Source organism: Micromys minutus, assembly GCF_963924665.1.
Source record: "Micromys minutus genome assembly, chromosome: 6".
In the NCBI taxonomy this organism is placed as follows: Eukaryota; Metazoa; Chordata; class Mammalia; order Rodentia; family Muridae; genus Micromys; species Micromys minutus.
Window position 1 is genome coordinate 24,897,523 of NC_137975.1, and position 24,256 is coordinate 24,921,778.

Consider the following 24,256-nt stretch of genomic DNA (forward strand, 5'->3'; position numbering starts at 1 on the left):
CGCTCACAGAGTCGGGCAGCCTGGGGTAGGTGATAGTCACCTTTGTCTTCCCTCCCCCATCTCGTGTGTCATCAGAGTACTGAGAGGGAGTCTGACCTGGCCCGGAGTCTCCTTGAAGCAGCAAGGGCAAAGCAAAAAGCTCTTGCCAGTTCTGGGGTGAGGGAAGCAATGCGGCAGTGGTCCCCCCTACCTCGGCTTGGTGCAGGGGCACAGCCTGCTGGGAGGGGAGACCCCTTGAGCTCTGCGCCTATACCCCCACCCCGCCTTCGCCGGGCTTTCAGGCGGAAGGATCCTACTTATCCCAGACCCACTGAGCCATCTCCGGAAAGGGTTAGCTCCAAATGCCAGCCTGGTACCCCCGCTGCCAGCCTCTGCCTGGCAGACTCCCCCGACCAGCATCGGACGATGCCACCAGGGCCTGCCAACCCGGCAAACGTAAGTGGCTTTTGTTTTCTTACGGTGCCAGGGAATGGTACAGAAAGGGTATGAAATGGCCTTCAGTGGTCATTCTGTTTGTCCCTCTCCCTCCCTGCCTCTCTTGCCTCTTCTTTCTCTCTCTGACTCTTTCTCATAGGTTAATTGCTGACAGTGGTACTATTGTTTGGACTGGAACACAGGCATACACTTGGCAAAGCCAGGGCCTCACATGCCAACTGCCCCCACTGCGGCATTCTCCTTCATGTTCTGCCACCCCCACCCCCACCCAGGGGAGCAAGAGTGACCAGAGGGAGGGACACTTGCAGTCGGAATATTCAGTGAAGAGTTTGGTTGCTGTTTTCTACCCTGAGGGCCAGCGAGGGCATAAGAATAGCTGAAGGGGTGATGGGAGGTGAGGTGACACACACACACACACACACACACACACACACACACCACAGCATCTCTCTCTCTCTCTCTCTCTCTCTCTCTCTCTCTCTCACACACACACACACACACACCCCTCCTCCCCAGAGCAGCTGTTAGAACATGCCGCCTTTACCAGATGCAGACTGAAAGTCCACGGAGCTGAAGCTTCATTGTTGAGCAGCTGCCCTGAGAAGGCCTTTGAGGCCTGTCAGTATTAGCTTTCTCCGTTTTTGTTCTCCTCTGGGGCTCATTTGACAGTTTCTTGGGTGTTTTAGAACAGCCCTGGGATGGAAGATGGTTTGGGGCCTTGTCTAAGGGTACCAGTACTACGTGTGTGCTCTGGGAGAGGAAATGAGGCTGATTCGGGCAGGACGCTGTAGCCGTAGCCGCTTAGAACCAGAAAACCACTGAGGAGCCTAAAGAAAGAGCCCAGCCAGGGTCTCTCCAGCCCAGAGCCCTGCTTTGACACATCAGTCTTCTGCCTGAGAAGGCACGGGTGTCCAAACCATACCACTACTGGCAAGCTCAGTCCTAGAATCTGGTTTCCAGGGCTTTGGATGTCCAAGGCCAGGCCTCCCTGAGGACCATTTGGGCTGACCACCTACCTAACTAGCTCATCTCACTTGGATGTCTCTGGGAGCCTTCCCAAGAAGGCTTAGCCCATGGTGACTCTCAGCTCTGTGTGACATACTACCCTGACTATGGCCACACTGGGCTGGTCAGACATGTCCCCCTCACAAACCAGGTTTGGTCACTCTTGTCCACTGCCCCAGCTTCTGTTCTCAGCTCCAGCCTCAAGTCCTTTTTCAGTTTGGTCTTGGGTATCCTAGGTTGGCAGATAATGTATTTCTGGGTTTCATGTGTGGTGTGTGCGGTGTGTGTGCATGTGTGCATATGTGTGTTCTTTCTAATGTTACATTGAAAGTCCTTATAGGCTGTGGTTTCACATCTGGGAGGCCAAAGGGATTCCACAGAGAGTGGGAAGCGCTGAGTCAGCTGTTCTTCCTTTTAAGGTGGGCTCTCGGCCCCACACTGTCACCAATGGCCATGAATTGTTTGAGGTCTCAGAGGAGAGAGACGAGGAAGTTGCTGCGTTCTGCCACATGCTGGATATGTAAGAACTGAAGGATGGGATGGGAGGGTGGGGTGGAAGTGTGTGTGTGTGTGTGTGTGTGTGTGTGAGAGAGAGAGAGAGAGAGAGAGAGAGAGAGAGAGAGAGAGAGAGAGAGATGGAAGGATTCTGGGTCTCTAGAAGAAGCTACCTGATCCTTTAGGAAGGAGGAAGAGCCATTCTAAATAAAATCCCAGAGTTGGACCATTCTCTAGTGGGTGTTTGCAGGTTTTTATGAAGTATTAGAAGTTTGCTAGAGGTGATGGTAAAGCATTTGGGATGCAGAGGCAGGTGGATGTCTATGAGTTTTCGGCTAGCTTGGTGTACATAGCAAATTCCAGGCCTATGAAGGCTACCTAGTGATACTCTGCCTCAAAAACAAAACAAAACAAAAGAAAACAAAAACAAAACCCTTGCACATTTTTAGTAAAACTTTCAAGCTGTGATCAGCCTATTGTCCTGATTTCAGGCTCTGACACTCAACTGCAGTTCAGAGCAAATATACCTTTCAGTGAAGAAAAAAAAAAAAAACTTGTATGGAAGAGGAATGAAATAGGTTTCTAACTGCTTACTGGTTAAATCCTTTTAAACTTAGTGTAGAAAGCTTCTTTTGGAGCTCCTACTACTGTTACACTGTGAGGATTGTTTTGTGACTGTACCAGTGAAGACCAGAAAGACTACAGTTTCCCCTGGGCTGCCATCCCCCTGCCTCAGCCTAGCCTGCAGATCAGGGGGCTGAGCTGAGTAGGGACAGAAATGCCGGTGGGCTTTTGGGTGGGAGGGGCCCTGTCGACCCTCTGAAGATACAGCAAGAGTCCTTCCTCCTTTCTTCCTATACAGCCTTCGAACGGGTTCTGATATCCAGGACTATTCCCTAACTGGGTGTGTCTGGAGCACTGTCACCCCGAGCCCAGAGCACCTTGGGGATGAGGTCAACCTGAAGGTGACTGTGTTGTGTGACAGCCTTCGGGAGCCACTCACCTTTACCTGCAACTGTGAGTTGGTCGGGCTTACATGCATGTTCCTAGAGCTGAGGCAGGGAGAACTGTTTGGGACTGGGGGGCTTTGTTTCTCACCTCACCCTGTAGCCCACGTTTCTGAAGGGCCAGCTTTCTGGGTACATAGTAACTGTGTGTTCCTGTCTGGTTTATCTGACTGCCGGTGGGTACTATAGACCACTCAGCAGGTGATAAAGAATCAAGGTTGGGAGGGTCTGGCCCAGTTGCCCCCGGGTCACTGCCCTTGCTTTTTTGCCTTACCCCTTCTAGGTTCTTCCACTGTGGACTTGCTCATCTACCAGACCCTCTGCTACACCCACGATGAACTGAGGGAAGTGGATGTGGGTGACTTTGTGCTCAAGCCCTGTGGGCTGGAGGAGTTCCTGCAAAAGTGAGTGAGCGAAGCCAGGGTCTTGTGAGACAGAGGTGACTCGCGCCTTCTGGCTGGGAGGATGAGAGAGGCTCGTAGAGAGCTGTACTTGGCTTAGCGGTTGCTGCTCTTCCCCAGTCCTGCAGTCAGGACTCCTGCTTTCTGGGCACAGTCTCAGCCACGTCGTACTTTCCTCAGGAGCTCCCTCTTCCAGCTGGGTTGGCTGGATCCTGAGCCAAATCTGCCGTGGAAAACTGGGATTAAGCAAAGATGAGGTTGTCCCTGTGTGCAGGCTTTCTGAGGGCAGAGAGATGTGCATCATATGTGGGGGCAGGTTAGGGGCGGCGGCAGGTGGTTTCTCCTGCTCTAGAGGGCATGCGGCCACCAGGCAGAAATACCCGTGTAGAACCATCACAATGGCTCTCATTGGCTTTCTCTGTTCCACTGGCTTGTGCAGCTGTTTAGCCTCCTCTTAGGCCGGCTTCCAGCTCCCTCAGCCAGTGCCCTCTACAGAAGGCAGCCTCCCTGGAAAGTGTGATGTGGGATCAGCTAAGAGAAGCCCTCTCCACTAGCCCGAACTGTGGAAAACTGGGGTGGGGTAGGCAGGGTTCCCTCTCCCAGCGCTAGGATGATGTGGCAGCAAACATCAGGAGCTCTGCCTCTCTCCACCCAAGCTGCCCACCATCGGAGTCCCCCTTGAGTAGGGACAGGCAAGGCCTCTGTCCCCCTCCTTAGAAGATCCTGGGAACTGCCACTGTGAACATCCCCCACCCCACCCCCGTGGAAATCTAGATGGGAGTTTAGTTGTCTGTGGTTTAAAGCACAGAGTTGATAGTCAGTACTAATGGTTCCTTTCTTGACAGAAGGGCAAGGAGGGGTCTGGCCCAGGGTCTCCTGGAAGTGCTAGTGCTGGGCCCAGGCCTATTTTGGGTAAATCAGACTGTGGAGAACACAGTTTAAACTCAGTTCTGGCTTTCCATTGATTAAATGTGAAGCCTGCTCTTCAGTGTTGTGGATGTGGTATGAGATGAGGCCTAGCATAGGTGAAGCCCTGGGTCCCATCTGTGTGTGTGCACATGCACACAGAGACAGAGAGAGGTAGAGACGGGTGGGTGGGTGGACGGACGGACAGATGGACAGAGGGGATGGGGATTAGAGTAAGGAGGACCTCATGAGCAGTCAATGGATATTGACAACAAAGGACCAACCCCAGAGGACTTCTGGGACTCCCAAGTACACAGATGCTATATTTTCCCTGCAGACTCCCAATCCGGGAGCCTTGGAGTCCCAGAGGTAGTAGGACATGTCAAGTGGAATATTCCCAATGATGTGACACCAGGCAATGGTCCTTGGGATCACAAACCCCCCCTCACCCTCACCCCAACTTGTGTTACACAGCTGAAGCCTTTTAACAAATAAGTTGAAGTCACTGGGGCCGTGACTCCCTGGTTCTACTTGTCTACCCTGCAGTAACAGCATAGTGCTAGGTCCTGGGTGGAAAGGGCCCTCTGGAGTTTCCAGAAAATTGCTAGTTCCCAAGGACGCCCTCAGGATTGTTTCACTGAGCTGGAGGGGCCGATACTGAAGGGGAGTGCTGCGCCAGGATGCAGGCAGCTCAGTGATAAGAACCTTGAGACAGTCCTAGGGGAGGCTGGGTTTCCTGCTACCTCCCCCTCTCTACACTGCCCTCGCTCTTCCTTCCTCACAGACCCTCCTGCAGGCCCGCCCCGCCTACAGTCTAGCCTCCCCACACTTTTACTTTAATCTTAACTGGTCAGAGCTCATATTGCAGGTGCTGGGGTCCCTCAGGATGTGGAGAGCCTCTAAGTCTGGGCTGGTCTTGTACTTCCACAAGTTTTTGCTCCCTCCTCCCTCCTGTTCCCCTCCATTCTAGTCCAGATTCCCACCTCTGCCGAGGCAGGAAGTCCTTTTCCGGCTTCTGCTACTCAGATGCTAGGGCCTGCAGCACTGGCCCAGAACGGTGCTGGTTCAGCCCTTTCTTGTGGGTTTCCTTTCAGATTGAGGTGTGATGTGGAGGGAGGGAAAGAGGGTTGGGAGGCAGAGGGATCAGCAGGCTGTCTCCTAGGAGCTAAGGGTCTTCCGTGTGGGTACAGTGAGAAAACTACTGGTACGTTTTAGAAAGTATGAAGACTCCCAGGGCATTCTTAATCAGGGCCATGGGGGAGGGGGGAATGGAACTTGTTTCTGGATAATAGTTCTGGAACTTTGGCCACATTGCTTCATCTGTCCTCAGCACCTTAGGAGTCGCACAAAAAGAGGATCGGACACTTGAGTCTGTGTCAGTCAGCCAATCTTTTCTTGGTTGTCAAAACCAAGAAAATGGGATTTAAACAACCACCCCTGGGCTGGAGAGATGACTCAGTGGTTAAGAACACTGACTGCTCTTCCAGAGGTCCTGAGTTCAAATCCCAGTAACTACAAGGTGGCTCACAACCATCTGTCATGGGATCCGATGCCCTTTTCTGGTGTGCATGAAGACAGTTACAGTGTGTTCATATACATGAAATAAATAAATAAATCTTTAAAAACAAAACAAAGCAACCACTCCCTAAGGAGTCCCTCTGTACCCCAACTCTTCCCAGCATCCTGGGAATGAGCCAGTGAGTCATTATTTGTACAACCCAAGGGTGGCTTTTATTCAGAAAGACCATGACATTCCCATGAGTGAAGGGCTTACAACATAGGCCTTTCCCCCTTCTCCCCTCTGCCTTCCCTTCCTTCCTCCCTGGTTGTCTCCCCCAAGCTAAAGTACCCACCCTCCTCCCACTGAGTGCCTAAGGCACTAATGGTCTCGTCCCCTACCCCACCAGTAAGCATGCCTTGGGAAGCCATGAGTATATCCAATATTGCCGCAAGTTTGACATCAACATCCGGCTACAGCTGATGGAGCAGAAGTCTATCCGGAGTGACCTGGCCCGGACGGTATGTGTTGGAAATGGCTGACCATTGTATATACCTGGGCAGGTAGAATGGGCAGAGGTTGATGCAGAACATGTTAAGGGGGTGGGGTGAGGAAAGGACATCATCCCTGCCTGACCAGGGCACCCCTCACTCACTCAGGTGAATGATGACCAGAGCCCTTCCACCTTGAACTACCTCATCCATCTTCAAGAGAGGCCAGTCAAGCAGACCATCAGCAGGTGAGAGTGGGTACCACCTAGAGGGAGTCCAAGCAGGAGCTGTGAGGGATAACAGATACATTTCCAGCTTCCAGCTAGGAAGACAGCTTCTCATCAACGTCTTGAAACTTGTCAGGGATGCTGCTGTCCCAGGATACATCTCCTTTCTCTCCTTTAATACAGTTCCTTATGCTGCAGTGACACCCCCCCAGCCATACAGTTATTTCATTGCTACTTTGTTAACTGTAATTTTGCTACTTTGTTACAAGTCTTAACAGCACATTTCTGATGTGCAATCTCTATGGCTGTTTGAGACCCACAGGTTGAGAACCACTGTCCCAGTACCTTTTCTGTCCTTTTTTAGGTGTAGCTACATGGAAAGGGCCTCTTTTCCTTCCTCATGGGGGCATAGAAAGAGTGGGAAGTCTTTCACAACAATCTGATCCTTGAACAGAGGAGAAGGAAGGAAGAGCATGGGTCTCCCAGGGCAATGAATTTTTTTGTGATCTCTCTTATGATTTTTCTCACCCCATGTCCCCAGGCAGGCCTTGAGTCTTCTGTTTGACACTTACCACAATGAGGTGGACGCCTTCCTGCTGGCTGACGTGAGTATACGCCCTGAGACTGACCAGACTGGACCTACTGGAAGCTCCTTTCTTTCCTGCAATCAGATGGCAGGCTGTCGGTGACACCTCTTTTTATTCCCCTGGCTCTGGGCAAGTAAAGCAACATCTGGCTATGGGGCAGCTGGCAATTGTGTAAGAAGGCATTCTGTCCTTCTGTGAAAGTCAAGATGTGGGCTCCGATTGCTGTTTCTGGAGTAGAACATCTCCAAGCTAAGGGTTGTGGCCCAGGCCTTTTTTTTTTTTTTTTCCCCTGTCAAAAATGCCCAGGAACACTGTCTTAAGATGTTCTGTTGAGTCTGTGAATTAGATATCATACCCTCAGGAAAGTGGCAAGTCCCGAAACTAGATCCTTTTCCTCTTGGACCTACACGGAAGCACCAGCCTTGGAACCATGTACCCAAATACCTTGAAGCTAAAGCAGAGTTCTTTGAAAGTGTTCTTCAAAATTTGAAACCCTTGGCAGGCCTGGTGGCACACAACTCTAATCTCAGCACTTGGGAGGCAGAAGCAGGCAGATCTCTGAGTTCAAGGCCTACCCAGTGAGTTCCAGGCCAGCCAGAGCTATATAGTGAGACCCTGTCTCAAAAAGCCAAGCCAAATAACAATTCGGTCTCCTCAGACCAGTTTTCAATTACAGATTCTCTCCTCTGAGGCGCTAAGTCTAGCTCACCCTTCACGCATGGCTAGAATCTATTCTGTAGAAGCTTCTACAACATCAGGGGCACTGATGAGTGTTCTTAGAGCATTTCTTAGCGTTCTGGGCTAGTTTGGGGGTTGGGTAGAGGTGAGGGGCATAGCCTAAGAATTGCTTTAGCCTCAGGGAGCTTGTGTGGTTAGAGAAATGGAATGTTCATCTGAAGCTACAAGGATGAACACGGGGGTGGGGATGGGTTGTTGGGATGGGGACGCTTTGTGAAGGAGTGGGTGTCCTAGTCCCTAATCTGAATTGACACAAGCAGTCATGGTCAGACAGAGCTTCCTGATGAAAAAGCACTGGGAGCCAAAGTGTGGTGAGGAGGTAAGAGTGAGGCTTGGCCTGGACATTCTGCCGTTATGAGAAGTCTGCACAAGCAAGTGAGGGCCTCACTGTGTTTCTCTCACTGTTCCTTGCCAACTGATTTCCTCTGGTGGAGACCTGTGTGTGCTTATGTAGCAGAAATAGACTTCACTGCAGACTGAGAATAAAAGGTTCCTGCCCAGCTGTGGCCCACAGACTGGGGAGTATGGATGTGGCCCACTCAAAGCAAATAAAGTGTGGTTCCTCAAATTCCTCCTCAGAGTCATTAGATCCTTCACGGCCTTTAGGACTGGGCTGGGGGGAGGCAGAGAGCTGAATCACTTGCCTCACTGTATGGCCTCCCACAGGGGGATTTCCCACTGAAGGCTGACAGGGTGGTCCAGTCTGTCAAGGCCATCTGTAATGCTCTGGCAGCTGTGGAGACTCCTGAGATCACGAGCGCTCTCAACCAGCTGCCTCCCTGCCCGTCACGCATGCAGCCAAAAATCCAGAAGGTACGGGGGCCCAGGTGTTAGCATGAGGAAGGGACAGTGGCGTTCTCGGGTAACTGGTCTGTGGGTTGCCACGTAATTTTGGTGGCCAGTTTACTAAAAGGCTCTCCTAGCAGCTGGAGTTTGGGAGGCAGCTGATCTCTGTTAGGCCAGGCTGTTTTACATAGTAAGTTCCAGGACAGCCTGGGCTACACAGTAGGACCCTGTCTCAGGACAAATTAAAAATAAATAAATAGATAGATAAATGAAAGGTTCTTTGCTTCCATCATTTGTGTGTAAGCAGTTTAGACACAGGAGCTCCTGGGAAATGGATACCAAGCCTGTTCTCCTTAGCATAGAGGTTGGGCTAGCTTCAGCCTCATGGGAATAACCACATGAGCCAAGGCCAGAAAGGCTTTGCCTGACAGTTTGCTTATCTATGAGGGAGCAAAACCAAGTAGGGAGGGGGGCCCCCAGAGCCAGGGATTCAGAGACTCTATGGTGCATCTGTGCGGAGTAAAGTCAGGCGAGCTAGCACCACAGATCCTATACCCCGAGCCTTGCAGGGCTCTTTCTTAGGGTGAGCATGACTTTTTTATCTGCTCACTCCACCCACCCTGTGGCTCTGGTTCAGACAGTCACTCCCTCCCTCTCCCTGGGGAATCTCTGCTCCTCACATTTCAGCCCTGCCTGGCCCAGATGAGCACAGCTGTGAAAAGCCCTACCAACTGGCCATAAAAATGGACTGGGGCTCTGTCTGACTCTAGATCTTCCTTTCCCCAACAGGATCCAAGTGTGTTGGCTGTGAGGGAAAACCGAGGTAAGGGTGCTCCTTCTTTGTCCCAGAGGTAGGAAACTGCCAGCTACCAACTCAACCCACATTCTTCTTCCTTCTTGGCCGTGTGTGTGTGTGTGTGTGTGTGTGTGTGTGTGTGTGTGTGTGTGTGTCTAGTACCATCCACATGTGCATGGTACTGGAGATGTACAAGCTTGCCAAACACTGTTTTTTGGTTTTGTGTTTTGTCAAAAAAAAAAAAAACTTTCTTTAAAAAAATCTGTTTTTATTTTATTCATATGGGTGTTTTGCCTGTATATAAGTCTGTGTGCCACATGTGTGCCTGATACCCACAAAAATCAGAAGAGGGTGTTGGACCCCCACCCCTGGAATGGGAGTTAGAGTTGTGAGCTGCCCTGGGGGTACTGGGAATCAAACCTGAGTCCTCTGGAAGAACAGTGAGTGCTCTTACCACTATATCCCTAGAAAATGACTTTTTAAAAGATAAAATGATAACACTAAATAATGCGAGTGTCTGTACACCGCCCACATTTAAAGCCAGGCATCTCTTGATTAGCTCCCTCTCCTGTATCCCATCTCTCCACACATGGATAAGCTCTGTCACAGCTATTAGAAATTGGCTGACATTCGGGGATCCCTGTCCCAAGCTGTCCCATACTGCTAGTGTCATGGCAACAGAATGGCCCCTATTGAGTCCTAATGAGTTTCCTTTCTGACCTCCCCGCTACGCAGAGAAGGCGGTAGAAGCCTTGACAGCAGCCATCTTGGACTTGGTGGAGCTGTACTGTAGCACATTCAATGCAGACTTCCAGACAGCAGTGCCTGGGAGCCGAAAGCATGATTTGGTTCAAGAGGCCTGCCACTTCTCTGGGGCCCTGGCCTTCACTGTCTATGGCACGCACCGCATTCCAATCATCTGGGCTACCAGGTGAGTCAGAGCTGGGGGGCCTGGGAGAAGGGGGAGGAGCTCCGCTGCCTGGTGGCTTCCTTCCTAACTGTGTTCCTACATCTCAGGATGGTTGTTCTTGTGCAACATTCTGGTGCCATGGGGCTAAGGGGATGAGTCTAGTACTGGGAGGGGACCTTAGGCTGTCTCCATCTCAGAGAGAGAAAGTCCCCTAGGAGATAGATAAGCACCTGCCAGCCCCCTAGTCCTGGTTGTCTCAGACTCTCTGCCCCTTCCAGATCCAAAGCCAGCTGAGGGAGACAAGGGACAGATGGCCAGTTCCCAGATAGAGTGTGGGCCAGGCCAATGGCTGCACTCCCCTGCAGATACACAATGAGGGTGGTGGGGAGGGGTGACCCTTTGTCTGGGGTTCCCTTGCAGGATGGGTGGAGGAGGACATCCATTTGGTAGTCCTCAGCTCTTCTTCTGGGTCCCCAGAGTCCTAGGGCCTGGGGGAATAGGCATTTGGCCCCATCCCACCCTTACCGGCCCCTCCCCCCTCTCCCCTTCCTCCCTTCCCCTTCTCTCTTTGTTTCTCCTTTAATGTATTCCTCTGAGCGATTGGCATGGAACAAAGGAGGCAGCCTGGGAAACAGGGGCCTTCTCTGACCTCTTCTGTCAGGCACCTGTCATGAGCCACAGGGACCCCCATGTGCTGGTATTCACAGCAGCATATGTCGTTTTCCTCCCCCACCCTCCTTGCCTACACACACACCAGTGTGTGCCTGTGTGCTGCACTGGATAGGCCGGAACTGACTATAAGGAAGAGGCTAGACAGCCATTAACATGAAATGACAAAGAAAAACAAAACGACCACAACAAACAAATAAAACCTCTTGTATTCAGCATGGGCCTAAAACTCAGGGGTCCAGGGATCCCAGTCAAGTTGCTGTTTCTAAGTACGCTTTCTCAAGCCTGGCTTGGTTGTCCTCACCCTGACCCCATGTTGCATCCTCCAGAGATCAAGAGAAATCTCCCAGAGGGAAATGGAAGTTGGCATCAGGGTGGCTGAGGTTGGTCTTAAGGGCAAGGTTTACTGGGCAAGATATACTGACCTGCTCTGGTTGTCTTGTAGCTATGAAGATTTCTACCTCTCCTGCTCCCTCAGCCACGGTGGCAAGGAACTTTGCAGCCCCCTGCAGACCCGACGGGCTCACTTCTCCAAGTACCTGTTCCACCTAATCATCTGGGACCAGCAGTAAGCCCTCTCTAAGCTCCTGGATGGCCACAACTAACCTGCTTTTTACTTCAAGGATACCCTGGAGCAGTATTCAGCCCTGGGATTGAGCACAAACCTGGGTTAAATCAGATTCCAGAACTATCCTTATCCAGATAGGTTACCCAGCTTCTTGAGTCATTTCCTAATTCTTTCAAGTTATTAGGAACATCCAACCAGAAGTACCCATAAAGGTTCTTCATAATCTAAAAGAGGTCATTGTAAACATCACTTGCTGATTTTAAAAATACCTTTCTTTGTTTTTCTCTTGCCTCTCTCAAAGAGAAAAATTTAACTGATCTTCAGATCTTTTTTTTAATTGCTTCCCTTCTTCCTAACATTCTCTTAGAATAGGCAGAGGGGGCTAAACATTGCTCTAAACAGAGTGCTTGACCAGCATATATGAGGCCCTGGGTTTCAGCCCTAGAACAGCATACAACCAAATCTAGAATCTCAGCACTTGGGAGGAAGAGGCAAGAAAATGGCTGCAATTTTGAGGCTGCCCTGGGTCACATAGCAAATTCTAGGCCACTCAAGAGATTCCATCTCAATACCTACGAAATAGATAGGGCAGAGGGGAGGGCGTGGCTTGTCCATTATGGATAGTGCAGGGTGGTTGTCTAGGAGAGGGAGAGTGGAGCCAAGGAATAAGGCTCTGTTTCTGGTCTCTTGGTAATCTCACGCTCTCTCTAGCTTGCCTTAGCTTCTCAAACTGAGACTTGAGGACACCAGCTTAATCTTGAGGCGGGTGGGAGACGGGCAGGTTATAAATACAATAACTACCAGCCCAAGGAGACATCAAGTACCACTTACTAACAATAATTTGATTTCAGGAAGGAAAGCTTCAGCTAAACAAAACAGGAGAGAAACGAGGGGAGGGGACGGTAAGGGTGGTATTGCAGGTTTGTCCCCACCCCCACCCCAGCTTCACTTCCCCTAGGTTACTGCGTCTGTGTCCTCATTTGCAAAGCAGCAAATGTGACTTCAGAGTGTAGACTGTAGATAGAGACGGAAGAGTGTCCATGGGAGGTCGATAAGTAGTCGAAGGGTCTGGGTAGATTGTTTTATACAGGGACAAGAGGGAAGGCATAGCCTGTTCTTCATACTTAGGTCATTCCAACTGCCACCAACAAACACGAGGGTAGGAGAACTTCCCACCCCCTGAGGACAAGGTAGTGGCATTAAATAGTCCCTGAGAAGCAGACTATGTTGCTCGGGTCTGTGATTCAGAAAGCTGAAGCAGAACTGCTGTGAGTCTGAGGGCAGATTGGACTACATAGTGAGACCTGGGTTCTGGATAATCCTGGGAGTCAAGAGTCTGCACTGAGATTCTCCATCCTCACTAACCACCGAACCTGTTCCCTGGCAGAGTTTGAGGTATGGACACAGCCTAGCCTCCCACATGGGTGTCCTTCCACACTAGGTTTGAGATCTCTACCTTCTTACATAGGGCCAGGCCCTGTGGAAGGTGGTTCTCTCTGTAGCCTTGGATGTCCTGAAACTCACTCTGTAGACCAGGATGGTCTTGAACTCACAGAGATCCACCTGCTTCTGCCTCCCGGGTGCTGGGATTAAAGACCTGCACCACCACATGGCCTCTTAGCCCTTCTTAATGCAGGCCAAGGCTTGTGGGAAAAGACACCACATGCTGAAGTTCTGCACTCAGCTTTGAGCCAGCCATCCTCAGTAGCTGGTACTGGAGACACACGGCTTGGAATGAAGGCTGTTCTCAGAGTGCCCTACAAGACTTGGAAGAGTTGGTAGGACACTAAGAAAACAACTTGCTTGGTGGTAGAGTATCTGCCTATACTCATCAGTAGCACAAAGATGAAACAAACCAATAAGTAGGAAAGTACTTGAATAACTGAGCATGGTGGGCCACACCTATAATCCAGCACTTAGAAGGTTAAAGCAAGAGGATTATTATGAGTTTAAGACCAGCCTAAACTAAATAATGAGATAAGACAAGACAGAGAGACAGAGCGACAGAGAGAGCAAACTTGGCCCAATGTCGACTGCTTGGCAAATAAATGCTTTCTCCTTTACCGTCTTCATCTTAGCATCTGAGCTCTTACCTTCTCAGTTCCTGTTTCTCTGTTCTAGGTGGCTGGCAGTGACTAACTCACAGGGGATATTTGTGTGAGAATGTTATCTGTGTCACACTGGCCAGTTCCAGTATAATAACTAAAGTCACATAGCAGAAAGAACCCAAACTGTAGGCCCCCTTCTCCTGGTGAGCATGCCAAGTGCCGAGCCGACAGTTCAGTTGCCCGACATTGTGGGCAGCCAAGCAGGGACCCAGCGCATCCCCTGAAGGAGGTAGCCCCAGCGTTATAATGTTGGAGAAGGCCTCACAGAGAGGCCAGAAGAGTCGACTCTTCAGAAGTAGTGGTTTCCTTGACCAAGCCCAGACAGAGGGTTAGGAAGGTCATTTTGGAATCCCAAATATACTGAGACTTGAGAAAGGGGAGGCCGTGCCTGCTTCTTTGTTACAGTTTCAGTCAGATACTTTGCTTGCCTCCTTTCTTCCTCTTTCCGCTTCCTTTCTTCCTTTCTTCCTTTCTTCCTACCTTTCATTTTTTTCCTTCTTCCTTATGTTGACCTTGAAAGTCCAGCAGTCCTGTCTCAGCCTACCAAGAGCTGGGATTATGGCCATACCACAAGTCAGCTCTTCTTTGTTGGATGACCAGACCAACTCCTCTCCCTGCCTATGGGGTCAGCTGCTTCTCCCTCCCACTGTAGTAGGACATGGGATCAGCTTGCTCTCAAAATAGGCCCAGCAGTGGTGTTCTGTCACCTCCAGCCAAACCCAGCCTAGCATATCCACTGGCTGCAGAAGGGGCCCTAATTATAGCTGTGGGGCCCCCAGGGTAGAAGCAGCTGGGGCAGAGCAGGATTGTGCCAGTCTGAGGCTGCTGAGTGCCTTCTTTGAGTGGAGACTTCCCCCAGGAGTGAGGGGCAGTGAAGAGGGAGGCTGGCTTATCTATGACCTCTGACCTTGGGGGTGGCGGCCCTGTCTCTGGGCCCTTTGGGTGTAGAAGCAGCTGGGCCTTGGACCAGCCAGGAGGGTGTGGCAGTGTGGACTTTGGCCTAGGGACAGCTTCCCGGAAAGGTAACTGGGTGGGTCCTGGCTCTCTTTTCTCTACCCCCCAGCTCTCTCCTCCACCTCCCCACACCCAAATCTCCTTACTCTGAACTCAGAGGGTGTGGCTGGGTGTAGTCCAGTCAGGGCAGACCATGAAGAGCATCTGGCTTTGAGTGTTCTCGGCTTATGCATGCCTTGGCCTTGCCTGTTGCCTTTCTCACTCTTAGGGAACTCTGAAGAGCTCCTTCTCTTTCTTCCTATGACTTTGAGCCTGCTTTGGAGTATGCCCCTGCTGGGGCCAGGAGAGGGACACAGACAGATGAGTAGGTTGTTGGGGGGCCAGCAAACTGAGTACGCTAAGGGCTCCTGGAACTTGTTCTGGTACCCTGGGAGGCATACCTAGGGACATATGTGACACTCTAGTGGAACGCTGGTTCTCTGCTTGTACTTGACACCCCCTCCCCCCATACACACAACCCCAGAAGGTTGTTGACTTTGGTCCCCTTGTTTCTTAGGATTTGCTTTCCGGTGCAGGTGAACAGGCTGCCTCGGGAGACCCTGCTGTGTGCCACACTCTACGCCCTGCCCATTCCCCCTCCTGGGGGTTCCTCCGAAGCTAATAAGCAGAAGCGGGTACCTGAAGCCCTGGGTTGGGTCACTACTCCTCTCTTCAACTTCAGGCAGTACGTGAGCTCCTGGGGAGCAGTTTCTAGCCTTAGAAGGGAATAAGGGGATGGAGATAAAGCCTGGTTGTTATATTTGGTCCTCCCTGAGAAGGATTGGACACATGGAGATCCCTGTGAAACCCAGAGGCCCCTGTCCCAGTAGAGAAGCCATTGCACAGAGCTGGTGACCAGGATTATTGATGTAGGTGGGGGAGGGGGCATGGGAAAGCACTGTCCTTGTAACAAGTTCTATCATCAGAAGGACTTCAGAGGTCATCTACCCAGGCCTCTCTACCTCTTTTGGAGACATCCCTACTAAAGGGTCACTCTGGTCATGAAGTGGTATCCTAGAGCTTGAAGTAAGACCCGTGGGTGGCTTATGGGGATAAGCCAAGGAAGTGGGGAAGAAGCTTCATCTAGAAAAGGTTTGGGGATAAGAGAGCAGAAGAGAAACCCACAGCGTAGGCACTGGCTGTTGGCTCATCTTACCCTCCTTCTGCCTTAGAGTCTTGACCTGTGGCCGAAAGCTTCTGGGCTTGTGGCCAGCCACACAGGAAAACTCCAGTGCCCGTTGGAGCGCACCTAATTTCCACCAGCCAGACAGTGTCATCCTGCAGGTGAGACCCAGCCTACGTCTCACATTCACCTATCACGAGGCACCAGAGTCAGCTCCAAGGCTTTCATTGGGCTCTGGCTAGGAACTCTGGGCATGGGGTGAGATACGACAAGCATCTCAGTGTAAGGAAGAGTTTGAGCATCCCCACCTCCACATCCTCAATTTCACGGCATCCTCTGAAGATAGGTCTGAGACTCATGGCTCCCCTTGCTTTGAGACCTCATCCTTCTAGGCTGGGGCCCAAGGAAAAGCACTCCCACTAGTCACACAAGGGTGACTGTCCTCCTTGAAGGGAGGGTGGGAGAGGAGCTGGCTCCATCCTGGTTCTGATAACCATTATGCAAGCCCATGAGATGCTGTGGTGTGGAGTAGGAGATGGCAAAACCCACAGACAATGAAGAAGAAAGATTCAGAATGGAACTCCATTAGCAGGTGGTTTCTCCTGTGACTCTGCCCAGTATGTGGCGGGTGCACTTTGCACTCACTGAGTGTGTGAACAGAACCCCTTGGAGAACCGTATCTTCCAGCTCTGAGGCCCATTTTAGGAGGACAAAGCAGGTGATCACAGGCCCTAGAGTTAATAGAGCCAGCACTCAAGGTGTGCTCCCAGATCCCTGCAGACCTGGGATACCTCAAGAACCACACTAGGAGGTTCCCAGATCCAGCCTGGGCACTGTCAGTGGCTTGCCCTAACAGTAGCTGTTCAGGGTTTTGAAGTGGTGCTTATCCTGTCTTCCTTGAGCATCTCAACTCAGCCTTTTCCTCCCTTCCCCATTTTCCCCATCCATCTATTATTTATATTTGATTCACTTTGTTTTTTGAGACAGGGTTTCTCTGTCTAACAGCCCTGGCTGTCTTGGAACTTGCTTTGTAGCCTCAAACTCGCAGAGACTCGCCTCCCTCTCCCCCTCAAGTGCTAGGATTAAAGGCTTTAACCCATCCCCACATCTCCCAGCCCACGTTTCTTCTTTGAGGGGAAGATTTGGACGAGATGGGGCAGGACCTCTCTCTGGTTGCTGGCTGACCTGGAACTTATTGTGTAGATTGGGCTGACCTCAAACCTGCAGCCTCAAACCTCCTGCCTCAGCCTTTCTGAGCGCTTAGGATTACAGGAGTGACCAACCACACTAGGCTTCTTATGGTTTCCTTTCAATTGTTTTGCTGAAGGTTACACCTGGGACTTGGGGGATCACCACAGACATCGGGGTTATTTTACCAAGAACCTCAGGGAAGGGGAGGACGGAGGCAGGAGCAGCAGCCTCAGAGAACAGCCGGGGACCGGGAAGTGGCTGCCTCCACTGACACTGCCTCCTTCCTCTTCTTGCTGCTTCTTTGATCCCATCCCAAGATTGACTTTCCCACCTCGGCCTTTGACATCAAGTTCACCAGCCCCCCAGGAGACAAGTTCAGCCCCCGCTATGAGTTTGGCAGTCTCCGGGAGGAGGACCAGCGCAAACTTAAAGACATTACGCAGAAGGAGTCCCTATACTGGTGAGGCCCAGGACACCTCCATATGTGGTGTAAGCTTCCCACTGTCTGTCCGTGTCTGCCTGACCTCTTACCTCCTAGCATCTAGGCCTCGCCACAGTGCTTGTCGCTGAAATAGACACCGCTACCGCTTGGCAATGGTGGCAGCCCCCAGACCTTTCTCTAGTTGACACCAGGGAAAGTAGACAGGGCAGGGCAGAACACAGGATCCAGGAATGTCCGGTGCCACACTAGTGAGTGACCTGCCACTACCCCAGATACACTGTCTGGTCCTGCTGGGGCAGCCGGCTGCTGTCCTCACCTCCCTGCCCCCACCTCTCCTCCTGCCCCTTCTACACTGAAGGCCCTTGCATTTTTCTGGCATTGTCACATTCCGAAGAGGATCAGGTGTCTTGGCAAGCTGGCGGCTCTCAGGAGTCCAGGCTGATCTCATCCTTGGAGCTGCTGTGGCCACCAGGACTGGAGAGGGAGGGGCGAGTGAGGAGAGATCATCCTGGCCACCTCTCTGGGCCCTGCACAGCCCTGTGCATATACTGAGTGGGGAACAAGAGAGGCAGACCTCCCTGCCCCCATCCCACTCCTCACCCTTCATTTCATTAGCCTTTAGCGCCAGTCTTCCATTAGACACCTGATCTCAGGCGAGTCCCAATTAGCTACAGAATCTATAAAGCGAAGAGAAATCCCAAGAGACTTCACAGCTGACCAAACAGCTGACAGGTGTTGCCCACTGCCCCCTAGCGGCTGTACGAGGAAGTAGTAACCTCCCGGTATCCCTGGGTCTGGTGTTATTGGCCTGTGATTTCATCCTCAGCCTGAGACATGTCCCTGAGATTGGGTCAAAGGTGAGATTTGGACCTCGTTCTCCAAACTTAGTCACCTGTGAACATTTAAAAGAAATTCCAAATGTTTAGTTTCTCTAGACATTCTGACTCAACTGACATTGGTGTGGGACCTAGGCGCCAGAGTCACCAAGCCCCTTTGGTGATCATGTGTGGTAAAGTTGGGAAACCACTGAATGGTTTCCTTGGAATGGAAGTTCTGTGCCCCACCCCCGCCTGGGCTCACCCTGCCGCTCTCCCTGTAGGCTCTCTGATGCTGACAAGAAGCAGTTGTGGGAGAAACGTTACTACTGCCACACTGAGGTGAGCTCACTCCCCTTGGTGCTCTCCAGTGCACCCAGCTGGGAGTGGGCGTGCCTGCCGGACATCTATGCTCTCCTGCACCAGTGGACCCACATGAACCACCAGGATGCCCTGGGACTCCTGCATGCCACGTGAGTTGTCACTCCTGCTTGTCCCAGCTCCAGCACTACCATCACTGACAGGCCAGTTTTGGGAAGCAGTGTCCCAGACTTGACAAAACAAAAGGAAACAAAAACAAACAAACAAACAAACAAACAAACAAAAAAAAAAACAGAAGTTTTTGTTTTTAGGACAGTCTCAGTGTGTAGCCCTACCTGGCCTGGAACTCAGGTTGACCTTGGGCTCACAGAGATCTGCCTGACTGTCTCCTGAGTGCTGGGTTTAAAGATATACATCACTGGGCTGGAGAGATGGCTCAAGTGGTTAAGAGCACTGACTGTTCTTCCAGAGGTCCTGAGTTCAATTCCCAGCAACCACATGGTGTCTTACAACCATTTATAATGGGATCTGATGCCCTCTTCTGGTGTGTCTGAAAACAGCTACAGTGTACTCATATATAATAAATTAAATAAATCATTAAAAAAAAAAGATATACACCTCCATGCTCCAGTAGCATGCACATTATTAGTAGAGCTGGTTCTTTTTTTTTTTTTTTTTTTTTGTTTGTTTTTGAGGCAAAATTTACATATAAGAAAATACTCACATTCATTTAAAGTTTTAACAAATGCTCTGGCTTGTATAGCCCAAACTTTTATCGCCCTTCCTTCTTCTGAAGAGTTCTCAGGGTCACAGGGCTCCCACTCTGAGACTCCTCAGCTGTCTTCTCTAGATTGCGCCCAGGCCTCCTGGTCTATTTCTTGCCATCTCGGTAATTAAATTGTACCTGCCCGTGAGACTTTTTGAGGCTATGTCTTTGCTAATCCCTGAAAAACTCATTTCCCAGGCTGTCTATTGGCTTATAGAAAACCCCACAGTTCTCAATTGCTTACCCGGCAGGCTTTGTATCAGAAGATGTTGTTACCCAGAAAACATTCTTCACCCACTCAAAGGCTCCTTGAATTTCTAACACAGTGCAGTGAGTTAAGGAAAAGCTTTTCAGGTGGAGTGAAGCACTTTGTTTTATTTTCTTTAAACTGTTCAAGGAATGAGAAAGGTCTTTATCCTGTTCCTCCCTGCCTGAGAGAGACTGTGTCCATGGGGGAGGAGCGTCCCTCCAGAAGAGACGCAGATCTTGGGGGTGGGGGTGGGGTTGACATTTCCTGCTCTGTGTCTCTGGCACTGAGGCACAAGGTTTCTCGGCTCACATCTGAGTCACGGCCAGTAGTGAGGATTGTCAAAGGCTGGAAACTCTTTTACAGCTTCCCGGACCAGGAGGTGCGGCGGATGGCGGTGCAGTGGATAGGCTCCCTCTCAGATGCCGAGCTGCTGGACTACCTGCCCCAGCTCGTACAGGTGTGCGGCCATGCCGTTCCCGTGCTCAGAAGCCAAGATCCCAGGGGCAGTAGTCAATAAAGCCTCACGTTTGCTCTCTTCCGAACAGGCCCTGAAGTATGAGTGCTACCTGGATAGCCCCTTGGTGCGCTTTCTCCTGAAGCGAGCCATCTCTGACCTGCGAGTGACCCACTACTTCTTCTGGTAAATTCACGGAAAGAAAGAAAGGAAGTCAACAAGGTCCTTAGGCCAAGACTGTCTTTCCTATGGCCGGCCAGATCCAAGAGCTAAGAGATTAGACTCCAGTATGCTGCTGACCTATCCTGTGGCCTTGGTTTAGGATCTTTCCTCGGGACAGGTCTCAGTTCACCCCCATATAACTCTTGGGAGTATCATTGATATTCCGCTTCCCTACCCACCCATGGCAGAAGTATACAGCTCAAAGACAGGGTAGATATTCAAACTATGTCTTCCCCCGAAGCATGGGGGAGGGTGCTTTCTGAATAGAGGTAGGATATGACCCTTTCTTCCCTAGCTCGATGCTGATGCTGATGCTGATGCCGGTGGCTAGTGAGTAGCCTGACCCCCACTTGCCCTGCCTTGCAGGTTACTAAAGGATAGCCTCAAGGACTCTCAGTTCAGCATCCGCTACCAATACCTGCTAGCAGCTCTGCTGTGCTGCTGTGGCAAGGGACTGAGGGAGGAGTTTAACCGCCAGTGCTGGCTTGTCAACACTCTGGCCAAACTGGCCCAGCAGGTCCGAGAGGCCACCCCATCTGCACGCCAGGTGAGCTGGCTCTCCTTGTCCCTGTTTCTGACTTGAAGATTGTTTAACCAGGAGTGTACTTCTCACAGGCATCCTGCGCAGCAGGACAGAAAATGACTGTCTGCTGTTTAAAAACTAGAAAGAGGTGGCTGGAACCTGCAGATACTCCCCCAAGCTGGCCATAGTTCATGAATGTGTTTTGTTTAGCTTGTAAAATATTAGAGTTTTGACATAGCTGTTTACCTTAAAGGTTAGGCATGCTCTATTGCCTAGGCACATTCGGCAGGTGAGGGCTAAGATTCAGTTTCTTCTCTGTGGGAAACTGTGGCTTAGGGCTGAAATGGGTGACAGATGGATGACAGAAAGGGACACACCAGCTGTACTTCTGCTTTCTGACATTTAAAACTCGAGAGATTTCTATGTGCAAGTCTGATTGTCAGGTTTTCTTTTTCTTTCTTTCTTTCTTTTTTTTTTTTTTTTTTGACCACCACCAAGATTTTATTCTTAAATAAATGCACAGTCTACAGCCAGGTTAGGTGACAGACAGGTGGGCAGAATGGAAGGAAGTGCAGATCCTGGTGTCCCTGACGGGTGAACAGAGGCAGGGACAGCTGAGGAAGGCAAGCAGGTTCATGAGCTGTAGGGGACAAACTGAACCACTTGGAGTCTGTTCTGTATACGCCAGGAAGGGCAGAAAGAACCATTTTCCTGTGTTTTAAGCGGTGGTGCCAGAGAGCATGGCGTGGTCCCAAGCTCCTGAGCCCTTCCCAGGCTCCCTATGGCCAGCGTACAGGGTCCACCTGTTGTCTATAAGCCTTCCCCAAAAGGACTCAAATACAGTGGCCACCAGAGGGTCAGGGGGATGCCTGCCACCACAGTGTCTGAGTCCTCTTTTGGGGTATGCACTGGGCTCCTGAGCAGCACAGGTGGTGGCACTCTGAGCTTCTGGGTGCCAGACCGTTGTCGGGGGAGAAGGGAAGGAAGGTGGGTCTTCATGCTCCTTCATAGGCCAGTCTCAGTGCTGGCGCTCCAGTTCCGACTTCCCTAGGAATTCCCTCAGTATCCGTGGAAGCTCCAGGCTTTTGTAGATGTATTTATATCTGTAGACAAGGTCTCAGTGGAAAGGGACAAACTGGACTTTGAAGTCTCAGAAACTTCGAGATGGTGCAGCAATGTTATATAGCTTCCTGCCAAGATGGAAGGGCACAACTGGGTCATCCTCAGCGTGCAAGATGGGCAGAGGACAGGAGATGTGCTTCATATTTAAATCATTTGCAAATTTAATTCCACTGCTTATGGGGTCGAGGAAGAACCAGTCAAAGCCAGGGAAGTGTCAGTATATCATTGAAAACGGATGACTTTTTGCTTCTTCACGAATATTTGTGAACGGAGACTCCAATATAAGGGCATCTGGTGGCGTCTCTTGCTCACAGAGGTGCCGTACCAGATTTGTTGCAACTCCAGTGCCCAGTGAATAGCCCCAAATGTACACAGGATTATCACCACTTCTTGCTTTGATCCAGTCAAAAACATGGGGTGCATCATACATCATGCCTCGCTCCGATGGTGTTCCTGTCGAGTCTCCCCAACCTCTGTAGTCGAAGGTGACCACATGGTAACCAAGGGAACTCAGCACCTTGTACAGCTCTACACGGTGGTCGCCTCCTCTGGTGCCTGCATTCCCATGCAAGTATAGCATGATGGCATGGTTAGAAGCCAGAGCATCCTTATACCACATCTGGTCCTTCCCTTGGGCACTCTTCCACCAGACAGAGGGGATTGTGTGCCAGACTCCAATAGTCACATCATCCTCGGGCTGGAGGCAGTAATTGCAGGTGTGATTCAAACCTTCATCCTGTGGTTTTTTTTTTAAGTCAATGAAATAGGGAACCCTCACAAAATTTAAGAATATCAGTTTGGCCTGTATCCCAGGACACAGTTTGACAAGAAATGGAATGGCAATGTAGAACCCCAAAACACTGAGAAGTATCTTCCTTAGCCAGAACCACCGGCTCTTTTGTCTTCCTTTTTGAGCTTCATGTCTGTGAATTGTCTCATCGGTTGTCAGGTTTTCTAAGCAAAGCCCAGGTAGGATTGTGCCCCTTGGGATGTTCTTGCCCTCCATTCTAGGCCCCTCTTATGTTCTCCTGGATGTCTTGCCTCTCTCGAAACTCAGGTGAGCTTCTTATGCCCTGAGCAAGTCTGGGACCCAAGTGGGTGATTGTTCTTCCCAAGAGTTTCTCAGAAGTTCTCCCTGTTATTCAGGCACGGAACTAGGTACCTTCCTCTGGAGAGACCTGGCTCTGAGTGGAACCTCTGGGCCTCTTACCTCATCCCTGCTTTTCCCCACTCCCTCTGAAGGGCATCCTCCGTGTGGGCCTGGAGGACGTGAAGCAGTTCTTTGCCCTCAATGGTTTGTGCCGTCTGCCGCTTAGCCCCAGTCTGCTGGTGAAGGGCATTGTGCCCAGGGTGAGTCACCGCTACACACAGAAGAACTTCAAAGACTGGAGCACACTTGGGGAAGATGAGGGCCTCTTCACCTTATCTTGGGAGAGGAGGGAGGAGGGCACACAGCTGGACTGTGTATGGGCATGGCTTGACAACTTTAACTGTGTGCAGGGCAGAGGAGGTTGGGTCAGAGGCTGGGTCTCTCTGGGGGTGCTGAGGATGAAGATGGAGAAGGTGTCGAGAGTGGCAGCTCTGGGCCATATACCTCAACTCACTGTCCAGCACGGGTCTTTTGTCAGTTTCACGTTCCGTCCTCACAATGCTGAGGCACTTGGTAGAATTCTGAATGGGTAGGACATGAGACTTACCAGATGTCACAAACTCATAGGTTGCGTACAGTGATGGGAAAGGGGTGGGTAATCAGACGGTAGAGCCACCGGCTCTGACAACTTAAGCCTAGATGAGAGGATCTAGGAAAGGGACTTTGAGTCCCTGGGAAACCTGGGAGACACAATGAGCTGGACCAGCAACAAGAAGATAGACAGCATCTTGGGTCAATGTGAAGGGGGTAATTTCCCTTTCTGGCCAAGGACCACCCTGAGAGGAGTTGCTCATTCTCTCTACTGTACAGGACTGTTCCTACTTCAACTCCAATGCAGCCCCCCTCAAGCTCGCCTTCCAAAATGTGGACCCACTGGGTGAGAATATCAGAGTCATCTTCAAGGTGAGAACGCTCTACTCAGCAGGTTTGGCAGCACATGCCTGAATTCTCAGCATTTAAGACACGGAGGCAGGGGGATTGCCATGAGGCAAACCTAGGCTATGTTCCGAGCCAAGGTGGGCTAGATAATGAGACACTGTTTCAAAAAACAAAATGAAGCAAAACCAATAGTTTACTCATGCCTGGTGGGAATGAAAACAGTGAGAGAAGAGAATGCTCAAGACTGGCAGGAAAGGCCTGGACCACTCCCATTCTCCTCCTCCCTCTTCCTCCTCCTCCTCTCTACCCCCACCCCCATTGCTGGGGACTGAGCTCAGGACCTTGAGTACACTAGACAATAACTCTGCCTCTGAGCCA

The 24,256-nt window shown here is 50.9% G+C and overlaps 1 protein-coding gene and 1 pseudogene across 2 annotated transcripts in view; one reads left to right on the forward strand and one right to left on the reverse strand.

Moving 5' to 3' along the window:
* The first annotated feature begins 95 nt into the window (after positions 1-95).
* The window catches only part of PIK3C2B (phosphatidylinositol-4-phosphate 3-kinase catalytic subunit type 2 beta), a 39,724-nt gene continuing 15,563 nt past the window's right edge, over positions 96-24,256 (forward strand). Inside the window, exons 1-20 of the mRNA XM_080918022.1 lie at positions 96-435; positions 1,860-1,960; positions 2,798-2,952; positions 3,226-3,346; positions 6,157-6,268; positions 6,407-6,486; positions 7,007-7,070; positions 8,457-8,603; positions 9,366-9,399; positions 10,108-10,303; positions 11,397-11,519; positions 15,138-15,305; positions 15,793-15,904; positions 17,252-17,394; positions 18,476-18,664; positions 19,892-19,985; positions 20,074-20,168; positions 20,571-20,751; positions 23,092-23,199; positions 23,810-23,902. Of these exons, the coding sequence (XP_080774148.1) occupies positions 169-435; positions 1,860-1,960; positions 2,798-2,952; positions 3,226-3,346; positions 6,157-6,268; positions 6,407-6,486; positions 7,007-7,070; positions 8,457-8,603; positions 9,366-9,399; positions 10,108-10,303; positions 11,397-11,519; positions 15,138-15,305; positions 15,793-15,904; positions 17,252-17,394; positions 18,476-18,664; positions 19,892-19,985; positions 20,074-20,168; positions 20,571-20,751; positions 23,092-23,199; positions 23,810-23,902 (2,583 nt within the window). The 5' untranslated portion in view covers positions 96-168. The remainder of the gene's footprint in view (positions 436-1,859; positions 1,961-2,797; positions 2,953-3,225; positions 3,347-6,156; positions 6,269-6,406; positions 6,487-7,006; positions 7,071-8,456; positions 8,604-9,365; positions 9,400-10,107; positions 10,304-11,396; positions 11,520-15,137; positions 15,306-15,792; positions 15,905-17,251; positions 17,395-18,475; positions 18,665-19,891; positions 19,986-20,073; positions 20,169-20,570; positions 20,752-23,091; positions 23,200-23,809; positions 23,903-24,256) is intronic.
* LOC308421598 (lysophosphatidylserine lipase ABHD12-like) lies at positions 21,746-22,848 on the reverse strand (annotated as a pseudogene). Its single transcript has one exon. The product of its transcript is annotated as a lysophosphatidylserine lipase ABHD12-like (transcript).